The 13,577-nt window shown below is 50.7% G+C and overlaps 1 protein-coding gene across 1 annotated transcript; it reads right to left on the minus strand.

Annotated features, from left to right (window-relative positions):
• Positions 1-5,033: 5,033 nt before the first annotated feature.
• Positions 5,034-10,500, minus strand: CXXC1 (CXXC finger protein 1). Its single transcript, XM_082640203.1, has 15 exons — positions 10,292-10,500; positions 9,407-9,525; positions 9,205-9,305; positions 8,650-8,885; positions 8,389-8,559; positions 7,950-7,976; positions 7,628-7,873; positions 7,352-7,459; positions 7,035-7,219; positions 6,537-6,744; positions 6,344-6,454; positions 6,167-6,216; positions 5,981-6,077; positions 5,551-5,703; positions 5,034-5,472 (listed from the first exon to the last, which is right to left on the minus strand). Exons 1-15 carry the CDS (start codon positions 10,292-10,294, stop codon positions 5,326-5,328), a joined length of 1,962 nt encoding a protein of 653 aa, XP_082496329.1. The 5' UTR covers positions 10,295-10,500; the 3' UTR covers positions 5,034-5,325.
• Positions 10,501-13,577: the final 3,077 nt, after the last annotated feature.

Consider the following 13,577-nt stretch of genomic DNA (forward strand, 5'->3'; position numbering starts at 1 on the left):
TTGAGGGGATTTCTGGGTCTGACTGAATATTGTAGCAATTGGGTACCTAATTTTCCACTTATTTCTCAACCTTTATATGCATTACTTAAGTCTGACCAGCTTGATCTGATTGAGTGGATGCCAAAAGGAAAAGAGGCCATAAACACCTTAAAATCCATCTTAACTCAGGCACTGGCTTTGGGTCACACTAATTATAACTTGCTCTTTTTTCTCTTTGTACTTGAAGTTAAAGGAACTGCTTTAGGTGTATGACTCAAGAGCATGGTGATAAACCGCGACCCATAGGATATTATAGTCAGCAATTAGATTCAGTAGGAAAAGGACTTCCACCTTGTATGAGGGCTATTTCAGCAAAGGCTTTCTTATGTAAGGCTATTGGAGAAATAATAATGGGGTCTCCTTTAATGATTTATGTCCCACACTCAGTCGAGTCTTTTCTAAACTCTTACCACACTCAGCACTATTCTATAAGGTGACTAGCTTCTTATGAAGTATTGTTGCTTTCTGTACCTAATATTACCTTAGTTCAATGTAATAATCTTTTTTTTTCTTAGCGTCCCTGGGTGGGCATGAACAGCAATGTAATAATCTTAACCCTGCAACTTTGCTTCCAGCACCACAGGAAGAAAACAACCACGAAACAGATTATCTTCTTGTTCCAGGTATGATTTATAAGAAATTTCTATTGATAATGTTGATTTAATTAGGTTCACAGAAGGACCCTGTTTAAGGGATGAACAGGGACATTACTGAGCTGGATAGGCAATAACATCCACAGTGGACATAAGAGAAAGCTCCTATTTACCAGAAACAAAGTCCACACAGCAAGCCTAATGAATCACCTCAACCCAGGCTTGTCAGCTAGGCAAAGCCCAGATAGTCCATATATATACTGGCAGTTGTTATGCCTTTGGCGTGGCACACGACTTTGGAATGCTATGGAAACAAGGGTTTTGAACCACTTCAGGGCAGCCTATGAAAAATGGAAACAGGTTGCAGAGTTCTTAACTGCAGGTTGTAGTTCTATACCACTACCAAAACAGTTGGCAAGTATTAAAACACTGGGGCATCCCAAATCTGACATTAAGGAAGCTAAAGGAAATGAGCTTGCTGATGCTGCAGACAAACAGACAACTTTAAAAATTCATCCTGTTCAGCTTTGAGAACTTCCACTGCTCTCTGTGAATCCTGCTAACCCAGTAAAAGATTTCCTTCCACAGGCTCAAGAAATCGCCACTAAAGAAGATAAACACATGTGGCTACAAAAAGGGGGAATTTTTGAACCCATCACACAAATATGCTTTGGACATGATTTTAAAAACCTATAGTGTCTGTTAGAGCACAATGGCTGTTACTCCAGCATGTATATTCTTTAACTCATTAGGCACCTGAAAGATGGTTTTATGGGGAAAACTATAGTTTTGGAAACATTCTCCCATGGTGGCTTATAAAGTATGTACTCACTGTACTCTGTGTCCTAAATATAATCCCAGAAAACCACTTCATGGGGCACAAGGCCACGTTCTTCTTCCTAAAGGACCCTTTGAGGTATGGCAATTGGACTTTGTCCAAATGCCACCACCTCGAGGATATAAATAATCTTGGTGATGATCTGTATGTTTTCACACTGGGTTGAAGCTTTTCCCTGCAGGAGAGCAATGGGTATAACAGTAGGTAAATCACTATTGGAAATAATAATTCCTGTTTGGGGAATTCCTTCTGAGTTACATAGTGACCAGGGACTCACTTTGCCAGATAAATAATTAAATCTATTTAGGACATTTAGCCAATAATGCAGCATCTTTAATGCACCTATCACCCCCCTCCAATCTTCAGGACTGTTAGAACTAACAACACTATCAAAACTCAATTGACGGGCTTCCCTGGTGGCGCGGCGGTTGAGTCCATCTGCTGATGCGGGGGACACGGGTTCGTGCCCCGGTCCAGGAGGATCCCACATGCCACGGAACGGCTGGGCCCGTGAGCCATGGCCGCTGGGCCTGCGCGTCCGGAGCCTGTGTTCCACGGCGCGAGAGGCCACAACAGGGAGAGGCCCGCGTACCGCAAACAAACACACACACAAACAAACACAAAACTCAACTGACAAAACTCTCAGGGGCTTTTCATCTTTCATGACCAGAAGCTCTCCCATTGGTGCTTCTCAACCTTAGGTCCACTCCTTTTAGTAAGCAGCAACTGAGTCCTTTTGAAATAACCACTGGACGACCTATGTGCCCAGATGAAGGCATGTATGAACCAGCATTGCATAAGGGTGTGATATGTTGCATTATCGTCAGGGACTCGTTAAGGCACTTAAAGAACATGAAAAGCTGGTAACATTCCTTTCACTGTGAGCTCCCAGGAGATGAAGACCTTATGGATCATGGACTGCAACCTGGAGATTTTGTCCATTGGAAAAGGCATAAATACAAGATGCTTTGCAGCTGCGTTGGAAAGGGCCATATCAGGTATCCGTACTAACCCCTGTGCTGCAAAGCTTAAAGGAGTAAACTCCTAGGTTCCTATCTCTCATTTTTTAAAAAGGCTTCTGCTCCTAAATGGACCGTGACCCCTCTTCCTGACACCTGACTTCGACTAAGACAAGCTTCACCAAGCTGGGATGAGAAGAAGTCGACAACAGTAGCAGACAGCTAACCCAAGAGTCCAGATCAGCCCTGTAAGACCCATCCTACTGGTTCAGTTGTACTATTTACCACCTGTCTGTCTCTCTGTCAACATTGAGAGTTATTGTTTCACTTCTGGCTATACTTTTGACCCAGTGTTTAGGATGGAAAGAAAATTCTTTAGTAAAGTTGTCACAGAGTATAGCTACTGGGGGCCATTTAACCGATGGTTGGACTTGCAACTTTGGGGTCACTTGCATTCTCAGGTTTTGTCTTCATATACGGCATTGGAATTGACCCACCTTCCCAAGAATGGGCACATAAATATCTTAAGAGCTGACAGGTAGAAGATTTATGCTTATTGGGATGTTATGGTATCCCATTGTCTATATAAAAGAGACAGATAAATCTCCTTTCTCTCTCCATTACAGAAGAGATCAATGTTATTAGGATACCAAGATACTTGGTGGCAAAGTCTTTTGAGAATCTTGATTCCTGGTGAAGGAGTACATGGAAAGAGAGATATGGTCAGAAATCTGTCAGCCACCCGTTGGTCAAATAGCCGAAGAGACTACAAAAAGCAGTGCAGCACAAGAGACATCCCTCAATTCCTTAACCTAAGTAGCATTGGATAATAGTTACCTTCGATATTCTTTTCTTTTTCTAATCTTTTTTGTTTGTTTGTTTGGCCTCACCACTTGCAGGATCTTAGTTCCTTGACTGGGGATCGAACCCGTGCCCCCTGCAGTGGAAGCACGGAGTCCTGACTACTGGACCGCCAGGGAAGTCCCTACCTTTGATTTTCTACTGGCTAAACAAGGAGTTGTGCTATTGCTCACACTACTTGAGGCACTTATATCAATACCTGTGCAGAAGTAGAGATGCTCCTGGATAAAATGTTTAAGAGGCAAAATGGTTATGACATTAAAAAAAAAAAACCGACCCTTTTAATGATCTGTTTACTTGGCTCTCCTCAGGATTAGGTAATTTCTTTGCTGTTTTACAGATGATTATTATTTTCACTGTATGCATTATTATCCTTTTCCTAGCTATCAAGCTACGCATGGCGTGTATCACTGCTCGCTTAAATTCTACTGCTAAAAGTACACGTACAATGTTTGTGCGACAAGTCAATATGATTGATAACATGTATAGCCTATAAAATGTTTCCCTGTCACTATATACCTTTGTGTCAGCCACTCCTATTTAAAGGACTGTTGACAACTCCAAGCCTCTGCCTAATATTCAACAATATCTACTTCAACTAGAGGTGCTGAACAGAATAAGACCTATGGTGATGAAAAATTAATCAACAGTCAATCTAAAGGAGAAATAGAGAATTTTATTCGAGTCAACCTGAGGATTAGAACCACAGGAGTTGTTCAGAAAACTCTGAGGACTATTCCGCCTGTTAGAAGTTATATACGTTTTTGAGACAAAGGGTCGTACATCAAAATGACACACTGACATCTTACATAAAGTTCACCAAAGATACATAGTCCAGATCTGCACATAGGAAGCAGCACCAGGTCACCATGACCCCTTACAAAATTAGGAAAGAATTAAGAAAGTTATCGTCTAAGGAGTAACATTGCTGGCGTCGAGAAGGAAAAAATTGATCTTTATGGTTGAAAAGACATTCCTGCCTTTGAGGAGGTCTGGTTAATGTATAATGCAGATGCACATTGCCCACTGGGGAGGGCCCAATACAGGTAGGGAGTATGTTATGCTTAAATTTTCTTATACTGCCTTAAAACATAAGATCTCCCCCAGGGCTATTGTGTCCCGTTCTCTCTTCCCCGCTGGAGTCACTAGAGCGCCTAGGGGCAAGTCATGCCTGGCGATGGCCAGAGCTTCTTCCACTAGGGGAAGGCTGGCGCTGCTCTGCAGGTAAACAGGAGGCCTGCGAGGGCAGGCCTATGCTAGAAAGGTAGTGTTGTGTGGCTGACTGCACCTGACAATGAGAGGACAGGCTGGTGCTCCCGACCGAAACCCAGTGGGCTCCTGCTGTACCCACGTCCCGAGAGAGGGGTTTCTGGGGAAGGAGGAGGGCCTTGTGTCCATCATTTCATACAACTCTGGTCTGGAGACCATCAATAAGAGTAAATAAGAAAACTCCAGCTCACACAGGAAGGATGAATCAGCCATACACGGACTGAGCACTGACTGTATACCCACTGTCACACAGTGAGAGGACAGGTTGACAGTGCAGGTCCCTGGACTCTCCCTCAGCACCTCATATCCCCACATACCAAGGCGGAGCCTGCAGAGCACAGAGCGGGCGCCAACTGGATAAGTGCAGCCTACACCTGTATTGCAGCCTCTCCAGAGTACAGGTATGCCACTCCACTCTGGGGGCGCGGGAACGCAACTGCAACGGAAAAAAGTTGGGAGACTGTCCATAGTTAGTTTTCTTGGTGCATCAAAGTTTTATTAACAAAACCAGAGTGGGGGAGGCAAGGGTGCGCAGACTCTGCAGCCCCTCCCAGGCACAGAGAACGGAGAGGCAGAGGAACCGACAAGAACGTGAGGAAGTTCCGAGGCCCTGGGGTAAGGGCAAACAGGCGGTCAAACGGTGGACGGGCACAGGGACAAACTCAGGGAGCGTGGGAGGAACATGAATGGCAGACCAGACAAATGGGGGCTCCGGGGCCGCTCCCGCCCGCGCCACAGGGCAGGAGGGCGTCTGGACCGCTGGGGCTCAGCGGTCAGCGCTGGAGCGCAGGTCGGTCGTGAGCGGGTCGTGCTGGATGGTTTGGTGCAGCATCAGGGCCAGTAAGCCCGCCCGGTTGGTCATGGCGGTGCGGACGTTGCGCTCCTGCTCAAACAGCTCGTCCAGCTTGTACCACTGCCGGGGGAGCAGGGGGAGCAGTGACAAGGGGCTCCCCGAGCCACCTCCCCCGACACATCCGGCGCCGAGACCTACCACGCGCACGCGCTCCAGGTCCACTTCGGCACGCCGCAGCTTCTCCCAGCAGTAGTGGCGGTTGCACTGGCGCTTGGGCAGGCGGCAGAACTCACCCGTGAGCTCGAAGACGTCACGTACAAGGGGGCACCCGCATACCTCGTCAGCTGGCACCTGCGGGGAGACCAGGGTGGGCGTGAGTGTGGGGTGGCGAGGCTGGGAGGAGGACAGGAGTGGGGGCCGGGGGGTGGGAAGGAAAGGCGAGGGGAGGAGGAGAGGCGGGCGGGGGGAAATAGGAGGGGATGCAACAGGGCAGGGAGAGGCACGGAGGGCGAGGAGGCAGGGCAAGTGGGCCGGCAGGAAGGAGGGAAGCGGGAGAGGGAGGAAGGGAGAAGTGTGGCCGGTGGGAAGGGAGGGGGACGGAATGGGGAGAGCTGAGGGAAAAGCTTACTTTGGGGTCCCGGGAGTGCTCGGGGCACAGCACCTGGAGCCGCTTGCAGTATGTCTTGCTCTGAGGATTGTAGACGTCGCAGAAGAGTCGTGTGGCCCTGGGGGTGTGGAGCAGAGAAGGTAGCAGAGGAAGCGGAGGGTGGCGCCCAGGCCCGGCCCCGCTAACCCCCGCAGCGCCCACACTCACCCCTCGATGCGGGTCGGGTACATGGACCCAAAGGACGTCTGGCTCTCGTACTGGAGGGGTGAGCACAAACGGAGGGACTGTGGATGTGCGCCGCATGCCCTCGCGACACGGCACCCCCGCCCCCAGGGACCCAGGGATGTCCCCACACCGTCCGCCCCCTCAGGCCGACACCCTGACCTTGGCGTAGCAGCGCTCCATGTGGCGCAAGGCAACACGTGGGTTGATGGGGTGCCCGCAGGAGACGCAGAAGATCTGCAGGTCCGTGTCATCGCTGTCACCCTCATTGCTCTGCACGGGGTGGAGGGGACGATGAGGCCAGGCGAGAGCGGGTACTGGGCCCTGCGCCGCTGCTGCGCCCGCGCCCGCTCACCTCCTCGTCCTCACGCACGGCCTGCTGTTTGGCCCGCAGGATAATGGCCTCGAGCTCGTGGAATCGGCGCTCCATTTCCTGAAGGCGGGTGCGGGCGCTCTGCTGCTCCCGGCGGATGCGTTCGAGCAGCTTCTTGCCATGCTCCTCGGCAATGCAGGGGCTCTGCTGCCACTGCTGGATGCGCTGGGGGAGGATCTCGTAGATGCGGCTGCAGGGAGGCAGTGAAGTGGGTGAGCAGAGAAGGAGGCAAGGCAGTAAGATGAGCGGTGTGACCCAAGGGTACAGAGCAGATGGGTGACTCAGTGGTGAAAGGACAAGGAACCAGGTGACTGAAGGGCAGCTGGCTGGGCGGACAGACAGACGGATGGGGGAGCAGGTGGATGGCCCGGTGGGTGCTCGGTTGACTGAATGGTGACTGACTGGCAGACACACAGAGGGCTCTGGTCATGCCCCTCCCTGTACTCCCTGACTCCCCTGAACCCTCCAGCAATGACTCACTTGGCTGCCAGCTTCATGCCGCAGTCGTCTGAGCAATACTTGGAGCCGGGCTGGGCAGCGCGCACACAGCCAGGGCCCAGGCACTGCGGCAGCGACGCAGGGTCCTTGGCGTCAGCGCGCTCTGGGTGTTTCCATTTGTCCTTGTGCTTCTGCTTCTGCCGGTGCCGCTTGTATCTTTCTTCCTTCTGTGGGACACGACGGGCCAGGGCAGGGCGCAGCTGAAGTCAGCCCCGGACCCCCGTCTCCCCCTGCAGCCCAGCCCTTCAGCCCCTGACCTTCGCCCTCCCTCCCCACACCCACTGCAGCCTCTTGGTCACCTTCTTCTCAGACTTCTTCTCCCGACGCTTCACGTGCTTCACTTTCACCGCCCTCTTCCGCAGCGCAGGGTCCAGGAACGGGGACTCCTCCGTGTCACTCATCCAGGGCTGTGAGTGAGGCACACGCTGATTCGCCTGCTCCACTCGTGACTTCCCCACCACGCGCTCGGTCCCCACGTCAGCCTTCCACACGCTCTGCCTCCTCTCTCCTCATTACAGACACTCTCTGCTTCTGTACCTGCTACCCTTCCACCACGGGACGCTCTGTCTGCTCACCAGGCCGTGGTCATCGAAGGCTCCCGCACAGAAGTCCTGGTACAGGTCAGGGTCCAGTGGGAGGTCCTCGTCCGAGAGCGGCTCGGGTGTAGCCGTAGCCTCAGGCAGCTCCTTGACTGCTGATGATGCCACTGCCCCCTCGTCCTCGCGGATGCGCCCCAGCTTCTGCGACGGCTGTGGCTGCTGCTGGGTGGGCAGTGGCCGGCGAGGCCTTGGCAGGGACTCTGAGGGCATCACCGGCGAGAGCTGCGGGGCAGAATCTCAGGACTGGCCCTGCCCGCCCTGCCCGCAGGCCCTGCCCGCCCTGGGGGGCTGGACTCACCGAGGAAGGGAAGTACTTGTACGATTCCTGTGCCGGCAGGAGGAAGGCCCAGGTCAGCCCCAGGTGGATGGAGGGGGCCCTGCCCTCGCCCTGCCCACAAGTGCCCGACTCCCCCAACTAGCCCCGCCTTGCCTCCCTAGACACACCAGCGCCCCCCGCCCCCCCTCGCCAGGACATGCTCGGCCCTGCCCCAGCTGCGCTGACACGCCTGACCACCTAGGAACGCCTGGCCCTACCCTGCGCGTCTGGGGTTGGGGGCTCTCCCGCTAGCCCAGCACATCTGGTCACGACCCACTCGCCTGAACCAGCCAGGTCCCTCCCCACCTGTCTGTAGGCGAGTAGGCCCCACCCCACCCGGCCCACCCATCCTAGCCTCAATCAGCTCTTCCCAGACATCCTGGCCCCCCACCTGACCCTGCCCAGCTCTGCCCATGCTCACCCGGGCCCGAAGCTGGCACTGACGCAGCCGGCACTTCTGCCGGATCTTGTTGGGGCCCCCGAACTTCTTCATGTCTCGGCAGAAGTCACAGTGGCCGCAGTCCTCGGTGCGCCGGCAGGCCTCACACTCACCACACATACGGGCTGACCGTTTGATCTGCTGCTGCTGATGCTAGCGAGAGGCGCCCGCAACAGAGCTCAGGAACCGAGCAGGGCCTGAGACGGGATCACCTCCCCTAGCCCAGCCATCGCGGCCACTCACCTGGCTGGGTGTGGCCACCAGGGGCTGTGGAGAGGATTTGTGGGGCGACGCAGAGCCCCGAGCAAGCATGGCCCCAACCCCTGTCCCTGACCCCGCCCGGCGCTGCAGGTCCAGATCCGGGGCAGGCCTCTTGCGCCCTCCACCCTCATCCCGGGGCTCACTGCCGTCTCGCTCCGTGCTGTCCCGCTCCCGTGACTTCTTGTGCCGATAGCGGATCTCCAGCTTGGGGTCCTTCTCTGCGGGGTAGAGGGTGGAGCCGGCGTGGGTTGGCACCGGGGGATTTGGATGGCCCCAGAACTCTTTCTTCCTCTTCTCTCCTCTTCGGTCCCACCCGCCTGCTCCGTCTCCCTACTCCAGGGCAGAGCTGTCCCTTCCGGTGGAGCTTTCTATCACAGCTCACGATGGAGCCTCCATCCCGGCTTAGCACTGACCAACAATCACTCTGCCCACAGACGCGGCTCACTACTCCCCGTGAACCACCCTCCCATTAAGGCTCCTCCTCCTCCTCCTCCCTGGCAGCCCCAGCTGCCTGCCCTGTCCACTCTGGCCCCTCACCTCGGCACTCCCGGCAGTACCACTCGCGGATGGCCTTGGCCATCTTCTCAGTGATCCGGATGCAGTCCCCATGAAACCACTCATTGCAGTTGTCACAGCCGCTGCGGAGGATGGGGCGAGTGAGGGAGATGTGAGGGGCCGGACCCATCGGCCTCTCCCCACCCGGCCAGGTGTCCAGCCCGCCCACCGCTCCCCGGCTCACATCATGAAGCAGTTGATGTCTGGTTTGCGGCAGATGCAGTAGATGGGCGCGTTTTCCCCGTTCTCTGACTTGCTGTCCTCCCCGGCATCTGGAGGCTCTGGGTCTGAAGCATCCGCCTCCTGTGGGAGCCCCCATCATGGCTCCTTAGAGAATCCCCATCATGATGCCTCCTCCCTCCAGCACAGCTCCATCACGGCTGCCAATAGACTTCCCACCATGGCTCCTCATAAATCTCTCCACCACAGTCCCCACAGACCACCCCCCCTCACTCACCGCTGTAACACCCCCTTAGCCTGCTTATAAACCCCTATCACTCGGCCTCAGAACTTCCAATCGCTTACCCCACTGACACCCCATCACTCTATTCACCCACTGAGCCAGCTGCCGCTCGTTACAAACACCGCATCACTCACCACATTTTGCCCCCGTCATGGCTCCTCACAGACCCCCATCACCGGGTCTCAAGACAGCACGGTTCCCCTCAGATCCTCCGTTACTGACCTCACAGACAGCCCCGCCCCCCTAGATCCCCCGATACAGACTCATCACGGCTCACTCCAGACTGCCCAGTACGACACTTCTCAAACCCCTCAGCACTCCGCACAAAGAATCCCCCCTTCGGACCCCCAAGGAAATACCACTAAACTTCCATTACGGACCCCCATAATGGCTCATCACAGAACTCTCAGATGGTTCACACACGAGTAAAAAATTTTGACCATCAGACTCCCATCATTCTAAGGCTCGAAACAGCCCCCCGCCCCATTCTGCCCACTGACTCCCGTTATGGTTCACCACAAACCCCCATGAGTCTGCCGATGGACACCACCATTTCCCGCCCCACTGACCTCTACCGCCGACTCCCTCCTGGGACCTCGTACTCACCATCTCTCCGCTTCCAGCGCACCCCTTCACGAACCCCGCCAGCGACCCACGAGCCTTCACAGACCCTCTCAACGGCGTCCCCGACCGTTGACGAAAGCGCCTACAAGCACTTCCGCTTTTCGTCGCGCCTCCCAGGCACCGTACTACTACTGCGCAGGCCCAGTGCGTCGGCTTCGCGACAAACAAGTCGGTCGCCCGCCTAGAGCTCCGACAGTCTCTCAGGCGCCGCCATCTTGACTACTGAGACCGTACGGCGGCGAGTCCATACATTCTCAGGAAACATGGCCACGCCTGTATTTCTGGACGCCTCCATCTTGGAGTCTGATTCCGTAAGATGGCGTAGTCCGTACGTTCACTGGCAACACATGGCAGCGTGCTAATCGGCTTCCGAGAGGGCGCCGCCATCTTGGCGGTCGATTCCGGCGCCAGCAGCTGGTACTGCCTAGATGTTCACAGGGAAAGGGGCCCGCTTTAGGAACAGTACCTGGATTAATCACCGTAAAATCATTTTTCCCTTCTGCACGTACTAATCGGCGCCGGCATACTGTGTGCCTTACGCTGGGAAGGAAAGCAGTCCCTTTGTCATATGCCTCCCACATTACCTCTGACTGAGGAAATTTTTGTATATTGGGGGCTGGGGAAGCCAGTCAGGCTTATACCTGATGTGGCCTGAGCTTTATGTAAACTGGAACAGCCTGACTTACGGTCTGTCAAATATATGTTGTACATTTGTTTTAACCATTACGGTAAAGCATGCCCACTCTGACAATAGGGAGAAATGCTTCCCTTCCTCTGACACCGATGCCAGTATTCCTTGGAAGATAAAGTTCCCGTCCCAGATGCCAAGGTCATGCTCACTCACTGTGTATCTGATAATTTGTAACTATACACCTCTGTTGAAACCTTGAAGGAATGTACCTCTGTCATGTCTGATACATGTTCCTTGTTCTGACATGGTATAAAACTGCTGAAAACCATGCTTCTCTGGAGTGTTTTTTTCCTCGGTGGAGGCTGCACTCCTGGGCCAGTCCTCATCTTGGCGCAAATAAAACTCTCTTCTATTCTTTAATATAGATAGTTTATTGATGATCTGTGTTGCTACCTCCCACCACTCTTTCCAGCTGTCACTCCTCCCAGCAGTTCCTTAGCCAGGCCTCGCAAGATGATTCAGCCTCTGAGCCTCTACAGCAGCATTCATCCATCAGAATTAGTCCAGAGCAACAACTGATGGCCATAAATGATGGTGACCTGACCATCTCTGGTGAGAATGGCTGGACCAAAGTAGACTTTGAAATCAGGGACCACCAGCTTCACCAAGTCGTCCTCTGACCACACACAATGGGTCTGTCACTTGGGGTGCTTAGCCAATGAACACACCAAGAAGTTTCAATTAAAGCAGAAGCATTTATTACTTGTTTATTACTAGCGACAAGTAAGGAGACAGGGAGATAGCTCTCAAAGCACTGTGTCAAAAAAAAAAAAAAAGGACTTCCCTGCTGGTAAGACTCTGCGCTTCAAATGCAGGGGTCATGGGTTCAATCCCTGGTGGGGGAAATAGGATCCCACATGCCACGCGGTGTGGCAAAAAAAAAAAAAAAAAAGCACTGTGTCCCTGGGGAGTTTTAAGCCTGGGGAAGGCATGATCATTACAATGAGGCAAAGGTTACTCTAGGTTTCCCAAAACTGCAAGTAAGTAGGTGCTTGGTTACTTGTTCTCACTGTGGTATTTTGTTGACTGGAATGCACTGTAACCTTTTTGGAACATCTGGTGTCTGCAGCTTTCTGCAAATTAATGGCTAGCTTCTGCAAAACAAAGCACACTTTGGTTTAACCCCATCTCATCCCTACTGCTGCCTAGCTGACACCCACCACTACCGGAGTGTAGATTTCCTCAATTCCTGGTGATGTCCACTTTGGTTCTCTTGTTTCACATGTATTTAGTATTCTCTCCTATAAAGTTAATTTTAAATTTTTTTAAAAAAATTATATTACGTATAATCAAAAATATGTACAGATCAGAGAGCTGGACATCTCTTCAGTGTAATGCTCTAACCTGGGCAACCATGAAAATCAAATGGGGTACAAAACGTCAGTACACCTGCCCCCCTCCACACACACACTGGATACGGAAGTTGTGGTTATTATAAATGTCCACATGTCTATGTTCAAAGTCAAAATGACTTTCTTTCAGGTTGAGGAGAAGGGTCTGGGGAAAATGAGATTTTTCACCCTTGGCTGAGAGTTTTTCTGGCTTTCTTGGCTCTGGACATAGTAGCAACTTTTTTGCTATTTGTGCTTTAGACTTGATTTTTTTTTCACCTTTCCTAAACATTTTTACTCATGGTCTCTTCCACACTGTCACAGACACCAAGACACAGAGGCTACAACATGGGTTCTGTGACCTCCTCCCCAAAGGGGTTTTTAACCCACTAAACAGAGACCTTCAGATCCAGCATAAGAGTTGCCTCATTTTTATTTATTAATGTAGAATTAATCTTAATTGGATTGTAACATTTTAATTAATATAATTTAATTTTAATTTAGTTTTTCATTTAATGTATTAAATTAACTTTAGTATAGTTGAATATGTGTTGGTAAGGTACTTAGATAAATTTATTTTATTACCATCAATTAATGAATTTTATATAATTCAATTTTAACTTAATTACAGTTTGATGTAGGAAAGTAAGTTTAAGGCAATATAGTTCAAGTTTAACTGAAATTTAATTACTCAAATTAAATTTAATTTAACATAATTGAATTTGGATTTATTAAATTTAATTTGGTTTCAAACAATTTAATATTAATTTAATGTATTAAATTCAATGTCTTGTGTATTTTTTAATTTCAATTTAATTTTGGTTTAATTTAGTATATTACATTTTATTTCATATGGTTTAATTTAGGTCATTCCATTTAATTTTACATATTTAGATTTTAATTCAAATTCACCTTAATTCATTAAACTAAAATTTTATTATGTAATTAATTACACTGAGTTAACTAAATTTATAGTTAATTACTATATTTTTGAAATATAATTTATTAAATTAAATATGATTTATTTAATTAAGAAAAAAGTGACAAAACAAATTACCCAAATCATGAATGAAAAAAAGCCATCAGTACAGATCCTATGGATATTGACTAGAGAATATTATTCACACATTTATACTGACTTAATGTAATATATTTGACTGCTTAGATAAAATGGACAAATTCCTTGTCTTTAGTAAGACAATTTACCAAAATAACACATGAGGAAACAGAAACTTTGAGTAGCCAT

This window comes from Mesoplodon mirus, assembly GCF_964341445.2.
Source record: "Mesoplodon mirus genome assembly, chromosome: 13".
NCBI classification, from domain to species: Eukaryota; Metazoa; Chordata; class Mammalia; order Artiodactyla; family Ziphiidae; genus Mesoplodon; species Mesoplodon mirus.